This window comes from Schistocerca nitens, chromosome 8 (genome assembly GCF_023898315.1).
Source record: "Schistocerca nitens isolate TAMUIC-IGC-003100 chromosome 8, iqSchNite1.1, whole genome shotgun sequence".
Taxonomy (NCBI): Eukaryota; Metazoa; Arthropoda; class Insecta; order Orthoptera; family Acrididae; genus Schistocerca; species Schistocerca nitens.
Genome location: NC_064621.1, coordinates 34,547,178 through 34,567,050, shown reverse-complemented (window position 1 = coordinate 34,567,050; position 19,873 = coordinate 34,547,178). Strand labels below are relative to the sequence as shown.

The 19,873-nt window shown below is 44.2% G+C and overlaps 1 protein-coding gene across 3 annotated transcripts in view; it reads left to right on the top strand.

The window, feature by feature from the left end:
* LOC126198961 (tRNA modification GTPase GTPBP3, mitochondrial) overlaps positions 1-19,873 on the top strand; it is a 145,501-nt gene that overhangs the window by 9,167 nt on the left and 116,461 nt on the right. For all 3 annotated transcript variants that reach the window (XM_049935611.1, XM_049935610.1, XM_049935609.1), the window contains exon 2: positions 16,354-16,527. In XM_049935611.1, coding sequence (XP_049791568.1) covers positions 16,354-16,527 — 174 coding nt within the window. The remainder of the gene's footprint in view (positions 1-16,353; positions 16,528-19,873) is intronic.

Genomic DNA, 19,873 nt, shown 5'->3' with positions numbered 1-19,873 from the left:
CATCCACCCACTTGACACTCTTTCTGTTTCCTGAATTTCATGAATAATCTCTGTTAGCCTGTCATAGGGTTTTTCATGTGCACTCTTCCAGAATATGTCAATTATTACAGCTTCACCTAATGCTTAGTTATTCTTTAGGACCTGCGTGATCTGCTAGATTTCAATGTTTTGTGAGTGAAGATGAGTGGCTTGGTTTGTGACATTTCTTCGAAAGTGTATTTCAATTGTTGAATTTCATAATCAAGAAGGCATTCAAAGTATTGTACTAGGATCTGACTGCTTTTCTTGTCATTGTAAGCCAATTTTCTTTTAGGGTCTCTGAAGAGTAGTCTTGGAAGAGTAATTTACTGAGTTTGTGTATGAAGATTCTGTAAAAAAATGTGTTTTTGTCAAAAATATGCTTCACTCCACAAATGACTTTTGCTGTGTGATTTCATGTAATAAAAAATATTTCTGGCTATCTTCACTTTCTGTGAGTTCCATCTCTGCCAGGTTAGCCAACTTTGCCTTATCGCCTAAACATTTGTCGTACCATGTCACCAGTTTCTTTATCCCATCATCAAAATATAATGCTTCCTGGTGCCTAAGCCAGTTGTTGACAGCAGTCTTCAGCTCATCATCAGTTGTGAAGTACCAAGTAGTCAGTGAGAGCTTCAGCTTGGGAAAGAGAAGAGACTTGCTTGGTGCCAAGTCCAGACTACATGGAGAATGTTGAAAAATCCGTCAGCAAAAAGGTCAGATTTTTCCTTCATTCAGTTCACAGTATGCGGTCATGCATTGTCGTGAAGGAGAATGATTCCTTTAGTGATCATCGCACACTGTTTGTTTTGGGTTGACCTTCAGAGTTTCAGAAGAGTAATGACATCACAACGAAGAGCAGTGCAAAATGTTGTTAGCCAAAATGGCCATCACTGGCAACAATGCAGCTGAAAGGCAAATACCAAGCAAATAAACATAAAAGGGCAGGTCAAATACTATCAAACCATCCCACATTAATTGTTTACTGATAGGTCACAAGAAGACCCATCCTAAGAAGTAATAGCTCAGAGACTGCATTAGAGATCCAGATGCATTGGACGTCAGATCTAGGAATTCCAAATGCTATAAATGCCATCTTTCCATGTGGAAGCTGTATTCAGCTATGTCTGTGGCTCGTGATTCTGCACCTAGACACAGCTGAATCAAGTATTGCATTCAAAATCACTTTGACGACGAACCAAAGAAAATCCCTCTGTAACTTTTTAATAGAATATGGCACACATGACAATTTCTCAACTCTTGGAAGGAGGCAATTTTAGTTCCCATCTTCAAACCTGAGGAGGATGGAATGAGCTGAAGTAGTTAGAGAAGAATTACCTGAACGATCTGCGTACAAAATACCATGGAGCAAATGGTCGAACATCTCTTGTGATCTGGATAGTAGAAACCAGACAACTATTTAGTTGCTCTCAATGTAGGTTCAAGACATATCGATGCCCCAGTTAACAGTTTGACATAACTGAGCCAGAAATACAACAGACTTTCTTATGAAGGTAGCATTTAATTGGCACCTTTTTCCCATAAAGGTGTACTATACTACTTGAAGGCACAGTAAACTCTAATACCCCATTAATGAAGTTTTTGTGCTCAGCTGCCTGTATTCATATAGTCCATCTTATCTAAATGAGTATTTCTACTATCTGTATTGCAGTACTCACAGGTGGACCCTAGCAGGGCTATTCTGTGGTTTTTCCCAATCATGGTCCCAAGGTCCAGCAACAAAACAGGCTTACTGTGTTTTTTGCAAAATTTTGAGGTTCAGTCAAAAGTAATGCCTCCCTATTTTTTCTTCCTTAAACTTTAAGTAAAAAATTTGAATTTGGCACTGTTCTGCAAAGCTTCTTCTCCCATCTGCTGCATTGGTAACTGTCACTCAGTGACTCAGCATTCGTTTGCTGAGCACAGGCATGGTGACCCCTGGATTCCTGAGCTGGGGACTGGTAAGTGCCTCTGGTCCTCTGTCACTGTAAGCTCTGGGCATACTTCGGTGGCCACCATGTGGCATGGCGATGGAACATTGTGTGTCACAGGGAATGAGGACTGTGGCTTGACCACCTGATCACGAAGATGGTAAAAACCTCTATTTAAAAAAAAAAAATTAAAAAAAAAAAAATACACACAACTCAATCTCAAGGTGTGCTGTGCACTGATGAGATGCATAGCTATTTATGGGGAATAGTTGTCAGTGAGCAACTTCTGGGGAACCTTGCACACCTCAGTTGTAAAAGGCTTACTCAGAAAAACGAGGCTCTATCTGAGAGGGCCCTTATTTGCCTGGCTGCTCAGGGAACCAAGATAGAACCCTTGAAATCATTTTCTTCTCCTCCCAGTGGGAAGGGTGTACCACCTGGGAGTACTCACACCTATTCATCCTAAAGAGTGAGGGAAGCTAGCCTTCAAGATAGTAAGAATCTGTTGGACTTTAATAACAGGACTCACAGGGTCATAAATCATAATGTATTTCTGTTGTTTAAGAGGAAGGAGGGGACATTTCACAGATGTCCCCCTTTTATATCCATAAGGGGTTGGAAGGACTTGCTGGCAGTTTAAAATTTATAAAACGACTGCATAATGACTCCCATTTAGTCGAAATTAGCAGGTCAAAGCAGATGGCTCTTCCAAAGAAATCACACAAAGTGAGTGAATATGACATTGTTGTTGAGATGCAAGTGCCACGATATCATGGTTATGGACCTAGCAGAGCTGAATCAAGAATGGGCATCGCAGGGGATAGTCGATGTTGAGCATCAAACACGAAGGAATAATGGAGAGACTGAGAAGACCGCCACTCTCTTTGTCACATTCAGTTCTTCAGCACTGCCTAACATATTATGGCAGGGTTCCTTCAACTTACAGTTCGGCCTTACATACCAAACCCTATGCAGTGCTATAAATGCCAATGCTTTGGCCATACAACTGTGAGTTGTGGAGGTGATGTTACCTGTGGGAAGTGCAGAAAACCAGTCCATGATGCTGGAACTGACTGTCCATCTCCAGTGATCTGCATCAACTGCTCTGGAAGCCATCTAGTCTGGAGCCAAGACTGCCCTGTTTTTGCTGAGAAACGCAAAATATGGGAAACAAAAGTGACCAAGTAGTTCCCCTATGCCGAAGCCAAAAAAGAATATAAGGTAACAAAACCCCCTGTCTTTGCCACATCATATTCTTCCACGGTGCAGAAACCTGTTCCCATGGTGGACACTTCGAGGCAGAGGTCGTCCAGCATGCCTGTATCCACCAAATGCACCCGTACTTGCACATGTACATGCTAAGGAAAAAAGAGTAAGGACAAAGCAATCCATGCAGCTGCAACAGGTAAGATCAATACTTCCACTGTGAGCATCCAGAAGGTGCAAAAAAAGTAGAGTGCGTCTCAAAGCCTCCATTCCCCATCATCATCGAAGGGACAGAGTGCAGGGAAAGGATTCTGATGTTCAGGTCAAAATTGGTCCTGGGCACTGTTAGACGTCATTCTGGCATGTCCGGCTGATGAGGAGGACATCATGGAGTTAGATGGCTCGGATCCAGGCAGCCCCTTCATTCCCCCTCACATGTGCCTGGGGCTTGTCACAGTGTTTGCCACTAATGCACACCACTCCTCTGCTCTCCCACTGGCTACTGACCTGCAAGCAGTTGCAGTTGAAATTCATGTGTGTTGGAGGATCACTGTTTGTTCACTGTTTTTATCTCTGCAGTAGACTCTGAGACTCTCATAGATCTCATAGAACAACTTCCCTGACTATTTCTTCTCCTGGGAAACTTCAGTGCCCATCATGTCTTGTGGGGCTCAGCCTCTACTTGCCCTCGAGGTCAGATTTTGGAGAGCCCCACGACATCTCACGAGCTGTACATCCTTAGCACGGGTACTCACACTCATTTCTGTCCTGCTAATGAGCCATTCTCAGCCATCGACCTCTCTTTCTGCTCTCCTGTCCCCACAGGCTGTGTTCAGTGGGAGGTCATTGACGACCTTCATTCCAGTGACCACTCTGCATTCACCTACTGGATGGAGCACTACCGTAAGAGAAGCCACCAAAATGAATGGTCGGCAGGGCTAACTGGATGCTGCTCAGCCAGTTGTCTGTGCTTGAACACCATGGCAGCATCCGAGGAAGGGTGGACCACATCACACAAGTGATCCATCGTGCCGCTGACTTATCCCATCGCAAAGCCCTCAGGTCGTCTTAGGAGGCGGCCTGTTCCTTGGTGGACAGATGAGTGCCATTCAGCAATCTGGGACAGGTGTGCAGCTCTTCGACATTTTAAATGTCGACCGACAGCAGACGACCTCAGGGCCTTTCAAGTTGTGAGGGCCAAAGCTCGACACTTCACTAGAGAGAGTAGCAAAAGGTCATGGGAAGCGTTCCTGGAGTCCATCAACTGTTCCACTTCTTCTACAAAAGTATGGCTGAGCATTTTGCAAAAATTACTCCAATGCAAGCCAGGATCCGGCTTTTCATTCCTATCATGCGACTGTAGAGAGAGGTAAGTAGGATTTCAGATCCAACTCTTCTGAGTTCCAACTCCCCTTTCCCCATGAGGAAGCTTGAATTGGCACTGTCTCAAACTTGTGACACTGCACCCAGTCAGGACTAAATCCAGTACTGCATGCTTCAACATTTGCCAGTGACATCAAAGGAAATCCTCTTCAAATTTTTTAATTTCATATGGCAGACAGGCAACTTTCCCAATTCATGGAGGAAGGCAATTCTGATACCTCTGCTCAAACCAGGAAATGATGGGACATCTTCCTGTAATTATGGGAGTATCACCTTAATGAGCTTTGTAGGAAAGAGCCTGGGACAAATGGTTAACTGTCGTCTGGTCTGGTTGTTAGAGACCAGGCAACTCCTTAGCCACTGTCAGTGTGGATTGCGGGGATCTCGGTCTATTGTCAACAACCTGACCTGCTAAAGGCTGCTCTTCAGCTGTCTTTCATATGTAAATATTGCTATATTAGCACCTTCTTTTATGTTAGTAAGGCGTATGGCACTACTTGGAAACACAGTATTCTTAACAACTGCATCAGTGGGGTTTTTATAGTCTTTCCCGTCATAGCGGTTTTTTATGATTCAAGTTGGTGACACACTGTCAGATCAATTTAAGCTACCCTCTTTGCCGTAGCCATAAACAGTATCATGTCCTATATCCTTGGCTGCTAGATCCACATTTTCATTCCCCACAATTCCCATGTGCCCTGGTATCCAGCAGAAAGATACCTCCTTCACCAGTTGTTGTAGTTGGAGGGGAACATCTTGGATAGTCTGGACTACTTTATTTGCTGGGTACAAACAATTCAGAGAATGGAGGGGACTCGGAGAATCAGAACGGACAAGAAATTTAGCACTGGAAAAACGTCTCACCTGCTCCAGTGCCCACATGATTGTGTTTTAATTCCTCATCAAAGGCAGTGAAGTCTTGAAGCAGTCGAACCTTGAGGACAAGGCAGTTGGACCTTGGGGAGACGATATGAGAAAACAACAGAGCTACCAACAGAATTCCCCCGTTTTGACTCATTGATAAAAACAGCTACGTAGTTGTGGTGTGTGGTGTTCAGATAAAATGGCAGAAAATATTGCATTAAAATGGAGCAGGAGTGCAATCTCTCCTGTAATGCACCAGATCTAAAATTACTCTGACCTCTCCAGTTACCAGGGTGGAGGATGGTTAAAACCTTATATTTGGGGTCGTACTTGCTCCACACCAAATGATTCCAGCACACACAGTGTGCGGATTCCAAACGCCATTGTGGCTCATCTGTTTGTTCCTCTAAAAGAAGCTCATCATGGGATTCACATTGAAAATGAGGAAGCAACGAAAACATCCTTACATCGATGGCTTTGAAAGCAAGACCGTAGGTTTTACCATATTGGGATACATGCCCTTGTTGAAAGATGGACAAAATCTTTGAAAATGTAGAGAGATTATATTGAGAAGTTATAAATTCACCATCAGTGTTGTATTTTTCAACCTATGTAGTTGCATTTGAAATTCTTAACAAATAAAAAAAAAATAAAAAAGGAGGCATTACTTTTTGACAGACCCTCATATATGCAATCCTGAGAGGGCTATAAAAGATGAGATGCATTTGGGCTGTAAAATCCATGCCTGGCATGACTAATTGAGTGTCCTCCATTTTATACAATAACTGTACTCAGCTGATAAAGTAATCCAGAATGGTCTTCTCCCCTACAGAAGCAGGGAAATTAGTAATTTTGCTTGAGAATTCAAGGAAATAAATTAGCAGATTAGCAGCCAAGGAGGTAGGCATTGATAATTGGTGGTTAAACCCACCATCCTCCTATGTTATCACTTTGCTGTTGTAGTATTGAGTCCTGTGTAGATGGAATGAAGAGTGGCTGTAAATGACAGATAATAAACTGCTGCTAGTAAAGCCAGCCTCCTGGCCTCACAATGTAAATGAGGTCCTTCTCATCCATCACTATGTAGGACACAGTCTGGTAACATGTAGCTCCTCGCATCAGTAAGAAGACTTGGCAAATTGAACTGCACTCGCATTCAGGAGGACAAAGGCCCAAATCGACATCTGTCCATCTAGATTTAGGTTTTCCATGATTTTTCTAAATCACTTCAGGCAAATGCCATTATGGTTCCTTTGGAAGTGCACAGTTTTTCCTCCCCTATCCTTGTAATTGTTATAACTCACAACATAAAAGAAACATGAGGCAACATCTCCAGAATAAGTACATTTAGTGATTCTACAGGCCAAGTTAACAACAGATACAGTGCTTGGTATGACACATGACAAGTCTACTACAGTACAGTACAGTTTTAGATGGATAGTGAATGGCAGATACGTGAGAACAGACTGACAGTGTGTGGTAGGTAGGTGGTGCTGGAAGGTATCTGTGCAGCTATTGTGCATGTTTGCTCAGATGTGGTGTCTCAGCCTGGCAGCCATACTTTGCGACACCAGATGCAGAATGACTGTTGCATCATACACTTCCACCGTGCAATGACAGTTGATGGTGGATATGTCGGCTGGTACCCAACATCTTGGTAGCAGCCCACTGGATTACCACAGAATGTCAATGGGACATTGAACCCAAATCTTCCTTCCTTCCCTCTCTCCAAATTGTAGTGCTAGTGGCATATAGATCGTGGTACATTTTCAATCTTGTATATCAAGCAAGAAGGTAGAAGCTAACTAACCTGCAGGTATGGCCCTTATTTATGTGATAAAGAAATGAATGAGTTACATATTTTGAGATTCTATGACAAGCAAACTTTCCCCCTAAAATATGAGGAGTTTTTAATATGTCGTTGGGATTTCTAGTTCTAGTTCGTTGGGAATGGTCAGACAGCCACACTTTTCTGCATCTTTCTGTGAGCCTTCATTTATTTTACCCATGTTTCAAAAAGATGGACATGAGAGAGAGAGAATAAATGTATTTTAACCAATATTAGATGTAACCCTTTCTTAAATGCTGACTTTAGTTTTAAAAATGTGATAGTAAGTGAGAATAATAGTGTTCTAATTAGGAACACAAGGAAACACACAGTCTTAAAATAACAAATTTATTGAGTAACAACACGAATATATAAACAGTAGTTACATGACTAAGATACATTTGAACCAAGGGCTCAGAGGCCCGCATGTGTCCTTATAAAGATTCATTTTCCAGCAGACGCAGCTGTTGTCACACTGTATGCGCATGCCAGACCAAGTGACTACTGTTAGCATCCACGTTGGTCATTGTGTAGCCCGTTGTTTGAGTGTTGACATGCACATACGGCTGCAGCAGTTGTCGTAACTGGAAGGTTACTACAAATAGTGTACTTTATCCTCCCATTCATTAACATTATACAAAATAATAATTTACTCAATTCTGTGTTTCGTCACAAAGCACGCAATAATAGTAATTGTTACAGGTAACTTCAAGTAATTAGGCTGACAAACAAAAGTCTCACATTTGTTGCCTTATACAATTTTTCTTGCTACTCCCAACCTTGGCATGGCTGTGTGTATTACACCCTGATCTGTGTTATGCATTAAGGTTCGTTTCATACTGGCACACTGGTGATGGTCACCAGCATTGGTCACCGACAAAGGTACATTCGTTTCAACTGGAGCATTCACACCGGGACACTACACTGCCTCACTGAGCCACTGTGACACAGCAGTGACTCACCCTCACCACTTGTGACGGACAAGGTCACTGTGTTCACAGCAGTCACCGCCAGACACGCATTAGTTTCAATTGGAGTATTTTCGCTGGGACACAGATAACAGACACGGTGCTGCAGATTTGCCAACCGACAGGCAGTCATTTCTGAGACAGTGACGCGAAACGTTCATTGTACATTATACTGTACGCACTGTAGCTATGAGTTTAGATTTGATTAACACAGAAGATTTTGTAAGTGAAGCAGAAAGTCGTCCTGCTATTTGGGATGTGAAAAGCGATGACTATAGCAACACAGTGATGAAAACGAATGCATGGCAAGAAATTATATTGAAGTTTGTGCCTGATTTCAATGAAAAGAGCATGGATGAAAAAACAAAACTGGTAAGTTGTATATTATTTTTTCAAATTTAGTACCTTGTTTTTCAGGCCATAAAACAGGTGCAAAATTTAGTTGCTACCTCTGTACGAGTCCATTTCACTAACTAGTTGGCAATACCTGCGGTGTTGGACACCAGTGATCCAGAAGTGTTCACCACAGTCACCGATGACCATCACTGGCGACCGTCACCGATGTCCCAGTGTGAAACGGGTCTAAAAGCAAATGGCGTGAGTGAATCAGTCCTCAGTAGAAAGGAAACAAGGAATACACCTACCATGTCCAGTAGGACCACACACAGGAAAGCTCTGTGTGTTCATTCCAATCTCTTGTTGATTATTGCTTGAATTTACATTAATAGTTCATTGTGTTTCTCAGTTAAAATTACTGTATATCTTGAAGGGCTAAATTAAAAAAGGAAAGCTTTCATCAATCTGAAGACTGTTTTGAACTCCGCAATGCTTTACAGGTGTGGTCGTGTTGGAGGTGGTGTGCTACTGCCTTCCTCCAGCCTTTGAACTGACTTACCCGGCCATGTATAGGAGGACCTATAGTTTAATGTGGATTTCGAACCACAATGTAACTCGAAATTTTTCATTTCATCGATCATTACCAAAGGTGAAAGAAATAAGTGACAGATAAAAATCATGGGAGTAAACTAAGTGCCTATAAAAATAGTCATCTGCAAACAAATGACATCTACAAGTTTAAAAAAATTAAAAGTTATTAAAATTATTTTTGCTAAGTGTAGTAGTTGGCAGAAGTGCCAACACCGTGTTACTAGAGGAGGCCGAAATGCACGCAATTTAGCTCACGCAGGCTGGCATGAGGAGGGAAGGACTATACTGACGTGAGGTCTGGAACATGAAAAGGAATTAGAATTTAGAAAGCTGACATAGCTAGTGTGATACTTAACTTTAATCCATTAATGATGAACGTCACTCTTGACGGTACATTAAGTCACAATATTATCGGTTCAGAAGACGTAGTAACTGAATATGGCGCCTTGCTAGGTCGTAGAAAATGACATAGCTGAAGGCTATGCTAAACTGTCGTCTCGGCAAATGAGAGCGTATGTAGACTGAACCATTGCTAGCAAAGTCGGCTGTACAACTTGGGCGAGTGCTAGGGAGTCTCTCTAGGCTAGACCTGCCGTGTGGCGGCGCTCGGTCTACAATCACTGATAGTGGTGACACGCGAGTCTGACATATACTAACGGACCACAGCTACCACCTAGCAAGTGTGGTGTCTGGCGGAGACACCACATTCCTCCCCCGCAAATCGGTGGACGGTGGTGGTATAAGGCCTCCGCCCGCTGTGGGGAGGACCCCATGTTGACGTATGCGACGAGGTGGGGAGCCTAACAACAGGTGAGGCTGTGCCACACGCACCCAGCCATTCGGACTGCGGGGAGCTAGGGAACGCCTGAAAACCTGCTCCAGGGTGCATGCCAACATGCGGGGTATGCCCCCATAAAGAGAGAGGAGGGGCCGAAGGGTCGACCTCCATCGGGCCGGGCACCCGACGGGCGAAGACGACATATGGTCCGGAGCGGGCGAGAGTTCCATGTCAGAGAACAACTGGTCACGGGGAGCGATCAGCGGCACGTGACCCAGAGGGGCACCCGGCGTCCACTGCGGGCGTCACCGGCAGGAGAACAGGCGGCGGTGGCAGCGGTGCATTGCCATGGGGCAAAATGGAAGGCCAATAACACCTGGGGCTGAGGCGAGTCAGTAGATGGGTTCCCCGGGGCACTGATCAGATGGCACTGTCGCTGAAAGCAGACGGCGACCGGCAGATCCCGTGCGACGACAGAGGCGCAGCTGATTGAGATGCCGGACACCTCACCAGAGGCCCCCAAAACCAGATACATAGCGCGTGTGAGGCAGCGAAGAATGTGCCCTTTGAGCCAACGCCGTGAACCTCGAGAGTGGCGGTAGTAGACAACGTCGCCTGGGGCAAAAGCAGGTGTCTGCCGCTGCAAAGGAACCTGATGCGGCGGATGTAGCAAAGACATCAAGGTTCGATGATGGCGACCATGGAGCAACTCAGCTGGCTAGCGACCATCGTGGGGCAATACGAGTACAAAAAGAGCAATAACGCATCCTCCCAAGAATGCGACTCTTTGAACTTCAACATCTGTGACTTGAAAGTCCTGACCAATCGTTCAGCGACACCGTTTGACTGTGGCAAAAACAGCGCGGATGTCAGATGTTGAATACCATTGGCCTTGCAGAATGACTGAAATTCTGTGGACATGAATTGTGGGCCATTGTCGGAAACAATAGTCTGTGGAAGACCTTCAACACAAAAGATAGCAGATAACGCTTGGATGGTGGCAGATGATGTTGTGGAAGACATCCGGACAACAAAAGGAAAATTACTGAATGCATCTATCACAACCAACCATCAAGCATTCCAGAATGGACCAGCAAAATCGATGTGTAAGCGTTGCCAAGGGAAAGTGGCTTTTGGCCATGCGAAGAATTTCCGTGGTGGAGCTGATTGTCGTTCGGCACACACAATGCAAGAAGAGCACATATGCATAATCGCGGCATCGATTCCGAACCAAGTGCAGTGCTGTCGAGCAAGTTGGTTCGTTCTCACTATACCCCAATGTCCTTGGTGGAGAAGCTTTATGACAGAGGACTGTAACGAACGTGGTACCACGACCCTGGACTGATCATTATCAAAACGCAACAGCAAAACACCACGTCGAACAAAAAGTCTCTCCTTGTGAGCAAAAAAAAAGCGGCGAACCAACGGGTCCCCGATCCGTGACTTTGACAAGGGCCATTGCATAGCAACAAAATGCAGAATGGTAGCAAGGACAGGGTTGGTAGTTGTGGCTGTAGCTACACGACGAAAATCAATCGGAAATGATTCGACCACGTCATCGGTTTCTGAATCAATGAACATGCAAGCACGTTTGGAGGAATCGAATGCCCTATCCTCAGCAACAGGCAAATGGGACAACGCATCGGCATTTCCATGTTTAGCAGTGGACCGATACAAGATATCGTAGCGGTACTGCGAGAGCAAAATAGACCAGCGAATGAATTTCTGCACTGTACGTGGAGGTACGGGCTTGTTCGGATGAAAAAGCGATGTCATCGGTTTGTGGCCTGTGATTATGGTAAAGTCATGAAACTTTGTAACACAATATGAGCGCCAATGCTTCTTTCTCGATCTGTGAATAATTTCTTTGTGCATACGAGAGCAATTTGGACACAAAGGCACTAGGGCGATCATGTGAGCCATCTTTGTGCGCAAGCACAGCACCGATCCCAAAATCCGATACATCCACCATCAACAAAAGGGGCTTCTGGGGATTGAATAGCATAAGGCAAGTATTGGAAAGCAACGCCGATTTCAATCGGCGAAAGGCGCGTTCACATTCCGTCATCCAGACGAACGGAACACCTTTACGGTGTAAGCGATGAAGCGGAGCTGAAATGGAAGAGGCATGCGGCACATATTGGTGATAATAGTTTATTTTTCCCAGCACACTCTGTAGCTGCTTCAAATTCTGGGGCGAAGGCAAGTCTTGTATGGCACGGAGGTGCGTGGGACTGGGATGTAAGCCTTGGGCATTGAGGACATGTCCCAGGTATGGCAAGTCACGAGCAAAAAACACACATTTGTCCTTCCATAAGCGAAGACCATTTTGTCGCAAGACCTGAAATAATGTTCTGAGATTGGCTAAATGTTCTTCTTCCGTCTTTCCGGAGATCACAATATCGTCCAGATAGTTTGCTGCAGTAGGGACCAACGCACAAACAGTTTGTAGATATTGCTGAAACAATGCAGGGGCGGATGCACACCCAAATGGCAGTCGTTTGAATCGATACAAACCAAGATGCGTGTTAACCACTAAAACGTGCTGGGATTCTTCGTCCACCGGTATTTGCAAGTACGCATCTGCGAAGCCCAACTTCGAAAAATATATGCCTGGGCACAGTTTGTCAAAAAGATCTTCCGGGCGGGGTAAAGGAAAAGTTGCAATCACTAGTTGTGGATTCACTGTTGCCTTGAAGTCCACACAAAGTCTCAATTTTCCCGAAGGTTTTGGCAAAATTACTAAGGGTGATGCCCAGAGAGAAGCCTGAAATCGTGTAATGTTTTTGCAACCTCATCACGCAGTGCATGGGGAACATTGCGCACTCTGAAAAATTTTGGTTGCGCGTTTACTTTCAGTTCCAAATGTGCTTTATAGTTCTTAGCACAACCAAGGCCCGGTGCAAAAATGTCTGAAAATTCTTCACATAGACAAGAAACACTGTCTGAAGGCGCAGTCTGGTTGACTGATAGGACCTGATTCACTATAGACAAGTTAAAAAACTGAAATAAATCAAAACCAAACAAGTTCACTGCAGAAGAAGAATGAAGGACGTAAAATGACACGTTTTGTTTGTCCTTTGTATGTTGCAAGAAGGCTGCACTGTCCTAACACAGGGATCTTTTGACCTGAATAGCTAGTTAACTTAACATTTGCGGAACGCAACGGAGGTGTGCCCAGCAGTTCGTAAGTGTCTTGATTGATCAGTGAAACTGCAGCTCTGGTATCGAACTGGAATGGTATCACTTTGCCATTAATGTCAAAGTCTACAAAAAGTTTATTGTCCTCCTGACGACAAGAGCAACTGCCCGTGCAACGTAAACTGACACTGGTACAAAATCACTTGCAACTTGACGGGAGTTCCGGCGATGTCGACGCACACTATTTGTGGGACGAACACAGTCACTGTTAGAGATAGTGGCACTGAGCGGAGTGGAATGAATGACATGAATGTCCATGGGCGAAGTTTCGCAAGCCAGAGTATCCTTGGTTCGATGCCAATTCCGGCGCGAAGCAAACAGTCTGGAATGCTTTTGAATTTCCGATCTGAGCTTTTTCTGGCAAACACTCTGAACATGCCCTTTTTTAGTACAGTAAAAGCAAATAGCTTGGCGTGACGGGCAATTCTCATGCGAATGTTTAATAGCGCAACGCGGGCATGATTTAAGCACTGCATTTGCTTGCCGGCGCGGCACACATGGCTGAGTGCCTGGCGGCAGCTGTGCGGCCGGGCGCGAGGGCTGTTTACTGCACCATGCAGTTCGCCCGGCGGGCCGGTTAACCTGACACACGGCTGGCAAAGTTTCAAATGATTCCTGAGCAAAGTCATGTGTGTCCTGCTGATCCAATGTGTCCATCACTTGTTGAAGGGAGGGATTGACTAGTTTCAAAATCTGTTTCCTTATACGTACATCAGAAACGTTCTGTGCAATTGCATAGCGTACCATAGTATCTGAATATGGGGGTCCACATTGACACTCAAAAGCACAATCCCTAGTAAGGCCTTGCAAGGTTGCAACCCACTCCTGATTAGTCTGACCTGCCGTACGTTTTGTATGAAAGAAGGTATACCGTTTCGCAACTACATTGATGGATTGTTTGAAATATGCATCTAATGCAGACAAAATTTCTTCGTAGGACAGAGTTGCTACGTCGTGTCGGGGAAATAATTTGACTATCACACGGTAGGCTTGCACCCCAACGGACGACAAAAGAAAAGGCTGCCGCTCGTTACCTTGAATTCTGTAGGCGGCGAAATGGAATCCAAATTGGCGTGACCACTCCGTCCAGCTTTCCAGTGCAGCATCAAAAGGTCAGAAAGTCGGTGCAACGGTGTGTTGTGGCTGCGTTAGCAGTGGAGCGGCGGCTGCCGCATCGTTTTGCATTGCATGTTAACCCTGGACGAGCTGTCCAAGGGCATCCAGTAATGCCTGCGTCTGCTGAGTCTGTAAGCGATAAAATTCGGACAGTACATCTGGAGATTGTGGCGAAGCCATGACACAATGAAACCAGGGTAGGATAGATAAGAACACCGTTTTTACACTCGTCGCCAATGTTGTAGTTGGCAGAAGTGCCAACACCGTGTTACTAGAGGAGGCCGAAATGCACGCGATTTAGCTCACGCAGGCTGGCGTGAGGAGGGAAGGACTATACTGACGTGAGGCCTGGAACATGAAAAGGAATTAGAATTTAGAAAGCGGACGTAGCTAGTGTGATACTTAACTTTAATCCATTAATGATGAGCGTCACTCTTGACGGTACATAAGTCACAATATTATCGGTTCAGAAGACGTAGTAACTGAATATGGCACCTTGCTAGGTCGTAGCAAATGACATAGCTGAAGGCTATGCTAAACTGTCGTCTCGGCAAATGAAAGCGTATGTAGACAGTGAACCATTGCTAGCAAAGTCGGCTGTACAACTTGGGCGAGTGCTAGGGAGTCTCTCTAGGCTAGACCTGCGGTGCGGCGGTGCTCAGTCTGCAATCACTGATAGTGGCGACACGCGAGTCCGATTTATAGTAACGGACCGTGGCCGATTTAAAGGCTACCACCTAGCAAGTGTGGTGTCTGGCGGTGACACCACACTAAGCATCTCCTGCTACTCTGTATTAATTTTTGAATACAAAAAATTTAAATGACAACTTAGTGTGACTCTCCAGTCATCTGCCGCCTCCCTCCAACACGCCCCCCCCCCCACCCCGCCTGTCCCTCCTCCATTACTTTTGAGAAGACTCACTTGTAAGTACATCCAGAAGGTTATTATATGTGTAATTTTTACATGCAGTTTTAATATTCTTTTTGTGTTTGTAGCAAATTGTGAATATTTTCCACTCTGTATGCATTTTTCTCTGTTTTTCTTAGTTTTTCAACAGTGTTGTGAATTTTGATATTAATAATTATCTTTCAGATCTAGATATTAACTTTTGATATCATATACCCCTTTTACATAACAGCATTCTTGACTTCTTTCCCTATTGGTAGACTCCAGTAATCTTCATAAAAATTTCCATATGTCCTACATTCTTCTAAACTTTCCTCATTCCTCCTCCTGGTGTGTACTATTTGAGTGTCTCGGTCATGTTGTTCCACATATGTATTTGGTTCACTTATTTTTATATCCAACTAATTATGTGGATTTACTATGTTCAGCACACCATTTTCACTGTATCACAGTATTAAATCATAGCCTTGGACCCTAAACAGGAAAATTGTGTACTGCTGCAATAACTTTCACACACATGTAATGACTGATTCACTGCAAGTTCCCCGTTACATGTGCCCAGTTACCATCCCCAACCCCCCACAAAAAAATTAAATTAAATAAAAAAATAAAACTTTCTTATGTACTAGTAAAATAATTTCCTTTTACAGAAATCACAATTTTTTTCTGTTTGACAGTACTGAAGACAATCTCAAATAAATATAGTTTACATTGTTGTATTTTAGTATCTCTCCATCTAATGTAACAATCTGTTTCAACAAAGAAACCTACTGTATTTGCATAAGACAGGCTGTGTAATGTTCCAAAATATAAAAGTGTTTGCTCACTGAGGTCATGTGACCAAGGCAAGGTGATCAAAGCAAGGCAGTAACCAAATTTTTGCACTGTTTCACTTCTGGTTTTACACACTGCACAATGTCTGTAGGTTCACCATATCCTTTCCTTCATAGTGCAGTTTGCTCTGCTCCTTAAACTGATAATGCAGATATCTTTAAGCATTTGCTTGTAAAGTTCTCAATAGCTTTTAATTCAATAGCAAATGCATTACAACACTATAAAAACTTGCCATTCACCTTTTTATACTAGAGGCCTTTAGTTAACACTGAGTTACCAGCATTGTGTGTGTCTAGCTATAATGCTGAACTGCCAATTAGATAGAAGCACATCTTTCTTTGTTATTAATCGTCATTATTATATCTTTACTACTGAAACTGTTCTTTTCTCAGGTCATGGGAAATGTGGAGTAGCTGTAGTGCGTGTGTCAGGACCCAAGGCAAAAGAAGTTTGCCACAAAATGGCTGGTCTTTCCGATCCAAAACCTCGTCTTGCAACACTCCGAAAAATTTGGGATCCAGTGACAAAGGAAATGCTCGACAGAGGTCTTGTCATATGGTTTCCAGGTAATCAAAGAATTTACTTTTCGTCATTTATAAAAGTTGCAAATGTTCCTGCTGTATCATTGTGAATCCATATGAGATGTGTGTCTGGGAGTAGAAGATATTGTCCATTAGACTAACAATCCTCCATTGGTCAGTACACCACTATATGCATTAGTATACTCTATGCAAACATTCCATCCTGCAATACATTGCACTGACTGTCGCACTTACTTCTGACCACATTGCTTACCTGTGACATTTAAGGAGACTTCTCCATTGGGTATATAATAGGGTGGCCAGATTTTCCACGTGAAAAATGGGACATTTGCAAAAAATTTGGATAAAAAATGGAACAGTAGACAAAAAGAAAATATTCTGCATATGTGACTGCATCACTTTACTAAAATAAATAAAAACTAAAGTTTATACACATAAAAAGGTGTATATATTAAGAAGACACATCAAACATGCTTGTAAGGGCACTGCATCATATGATTAATCATTGTTTTTCCAAAAACTGATTATCATCCAAAATATTGAGAAGTTGACAGAATTATTTCTAGCAAATGGACACTAATGTGGACATCAAAAATCTGTAGACCTTTTAGCTGCTGTATGTGGAACACTGGTGCCAACTGTGTGCTTGTCAGAAGACCTAATATCTTCCAAAAACTTACAACAGTAATATAGGTTAAAGAATAGGCCGAGTACTCATTTGCAATCGCGCACTAGAACATGCCTAGGGGCTGACCCTGGTGGCTTCTATTAGCACACCTGTGAACTGTATGGATAAGCAGTCTCTGAAATCATGCACGTCATGAGTCAAGATACATCACTCATGCCTTCTAGAGGGTGGGAAAAACACAGACATACGTAGAAACACTAGGGACAGAAAAATACGTGGTACAGATAATGTACAGGTTAGAAAAAAAGCATTGGTACCCAAAAAGCTCCAGCATCATGAAAAAAAAACAATTATCCCACAAGGCACTGAGATTAAAGGTCATGGAAAACACCAATGACGGCACTGACATTTGTTTCATCATCCGATGATGGCGGCTGTTGCAGCATGTGGTGGGTAGGCACCGGCGATAGGGCTGAAAGTGATGAGGGTTGATCTGGCACTCCATCCCCCCTCCCTCATGAGAGGCCATAGGGTAGGACTGGGGATGGTATCTACATAACAATGTCTTTATTGAGGTCAGCAGTCAGCACCAGAGGTGTCAGCGGGGGCGTCCAAGACGATGGCCGCACAGGACCAACAACGGAAGCAGCGGCAGTGTCAGGTGCAGCGGGGGCTGCACAGGTGATGGCGATCAAGGAGTGGGGGCAGAGGCAGGAGCTCTAGAGAGTCATCTGTCAGGCAATGATCCCTGCTGTGGCATAAACTGGACCATCTATGACACAGGAACAGACATTGGCAGAGGCAGGGGAGGTGGTGGGCCCTCAGAGCAGACCCCACCGTGCACATCTGCAGCTGGTCGAAGTGATGGGATGTCTGCCTGTCAGGAGTGTGGACGATGCTCAGTGATGGCAGGAACCCAGTTCAGTGATTGAAAACGCATGCCGAGACAGTTGCACCTGGATGGAACCGACGAGGAGCCAGTGACGCCAACAGGCACGGCATCGGATGCAGTAGGTGCGTGAGGGTTTGTGGTTGGCATCCATGTGGCATGTCCACCAGGCTCTTGTTCCCCACCAGAGTGAAATGATACAAACTCAAAAAAAGGTCTAAAGCAGCTTTAGGGGACCTGCCGGGTATGTACTTCCACATCTTGAGTTTTAAACAGCCAAACCATGTGGTTATCCTCAGCATTAGATTGATGATGAAACAGGGAAGCTGTGAGATGGTGAACACCACCAGCCTGACAAAAAGATACAATTGCAAAAATTGTAGACTGGGCCGAAATAGCAGCTGCTGCAGACGTGAATGGACAATGTACCTCATAGGGAAACTTGGAATAGGCAGCCACTATAATGATCCATTACTGATGTAGGAAAAGCACAGCAAAATAACACCATGAAACACAAAAAGGCAGTGCTGGAGGGAGAAATAATTACACAAGAGATCCGAGGCACTGCCCTGGTGTTTTTGCGGCCAATCGTTGTGCACAGTAGAGAGGACCCAACTAAGTACAGGAGTCGTGGCAAAGGCTGATGCTATCATGACGCTAGTGATGGGAAAACCATTGACTGTGTTCTGGTTTGACTGTGTTCTGGTTCTCAATATCTGAATAGAAACAAAGAAATTCATCCTGATTGAATACCAGGTCCGGGCCTATCGGAAAATGAAATAAGACATGGGTGTTGGCATGTTGGACATCAGCCAGTAATAGATCCGATAATAGTAACAGGAGAGGAAGAGAGCCCATCACTGCAATCAATGTGCTGCCTTGCCCGGTGCGGAAGCTGAAGGATTGAAAAGAGCAACCAACGGCTTGTGATTCATGATTAAATGGAACTTAGAACCACATAAGAAGATGTGAAATTTCTTGAGGGTGAACGCAATCACTAAAGCCTCCTTGTCAATCTGAGAATGCCACTGCTGAGTGGGAGTTAAAGTGTTAGAAGCATAAGCAGTGGGTTGTTCAGACCTGTCCATGTATTCGTGCGCCAACACTGTACTGAGAGGGATCTGTAGCCAACAGGAGATGCTGACATGGCTGAAAAGTGGCTGGACACAGGCAGATTGAAGCTTAGATTTAAGGAAAGCTGTGTCACAAGCTGTAGACAAGAAAAAGGCACAGTTTTGTGCAAAACTGAATGCAGGGACTGAGCAATGGTGGATGCATTCGGAAAAAGCTTATGGTAGTACGCAACTTTACTAGAAACGCCTGCAGTTCCTTAAAGTAGGTTGGCCATGGCAAAGCCACAATTGCATCAATATGGTGACACAATAGCTTGACCCTTGTGTGAGAAACCTCAAAACCTAGATACTCAATTGACGACTGAAAAAACTGAGATTTGGCAAGATTGCACTTGGGACACACAGACTGCAAAGCAGAAAACAACAACAGAGATTTCTAAGGTGCTTTTTGGTGCAAGAACCTGTAACAGTGATATTGTCGAGGTAATTGATGCAACCAGGCACAGAGGCTGTCAGCTGCTCTAAAAAACGCTGAAAAGTTGTGGGCGATCTAGTGTTGATGTGGGTATAGGCCAGAACGTGTACTGACAGTGAGGAGATGCCTAGATAAAGGGGAGCTGGAGCTACACTCCTGACAAATCAATCTTGGACAAGCAGTGGCCACTTGATAATTTTGTGAGCAGCTCATCAGGGCAGGGCAAAGGGTATGTATCTATCATGGACTGTACATTAATCATGACACTGATGTCACTGCAGATGTGAAGCTTACCCATTGGCTTC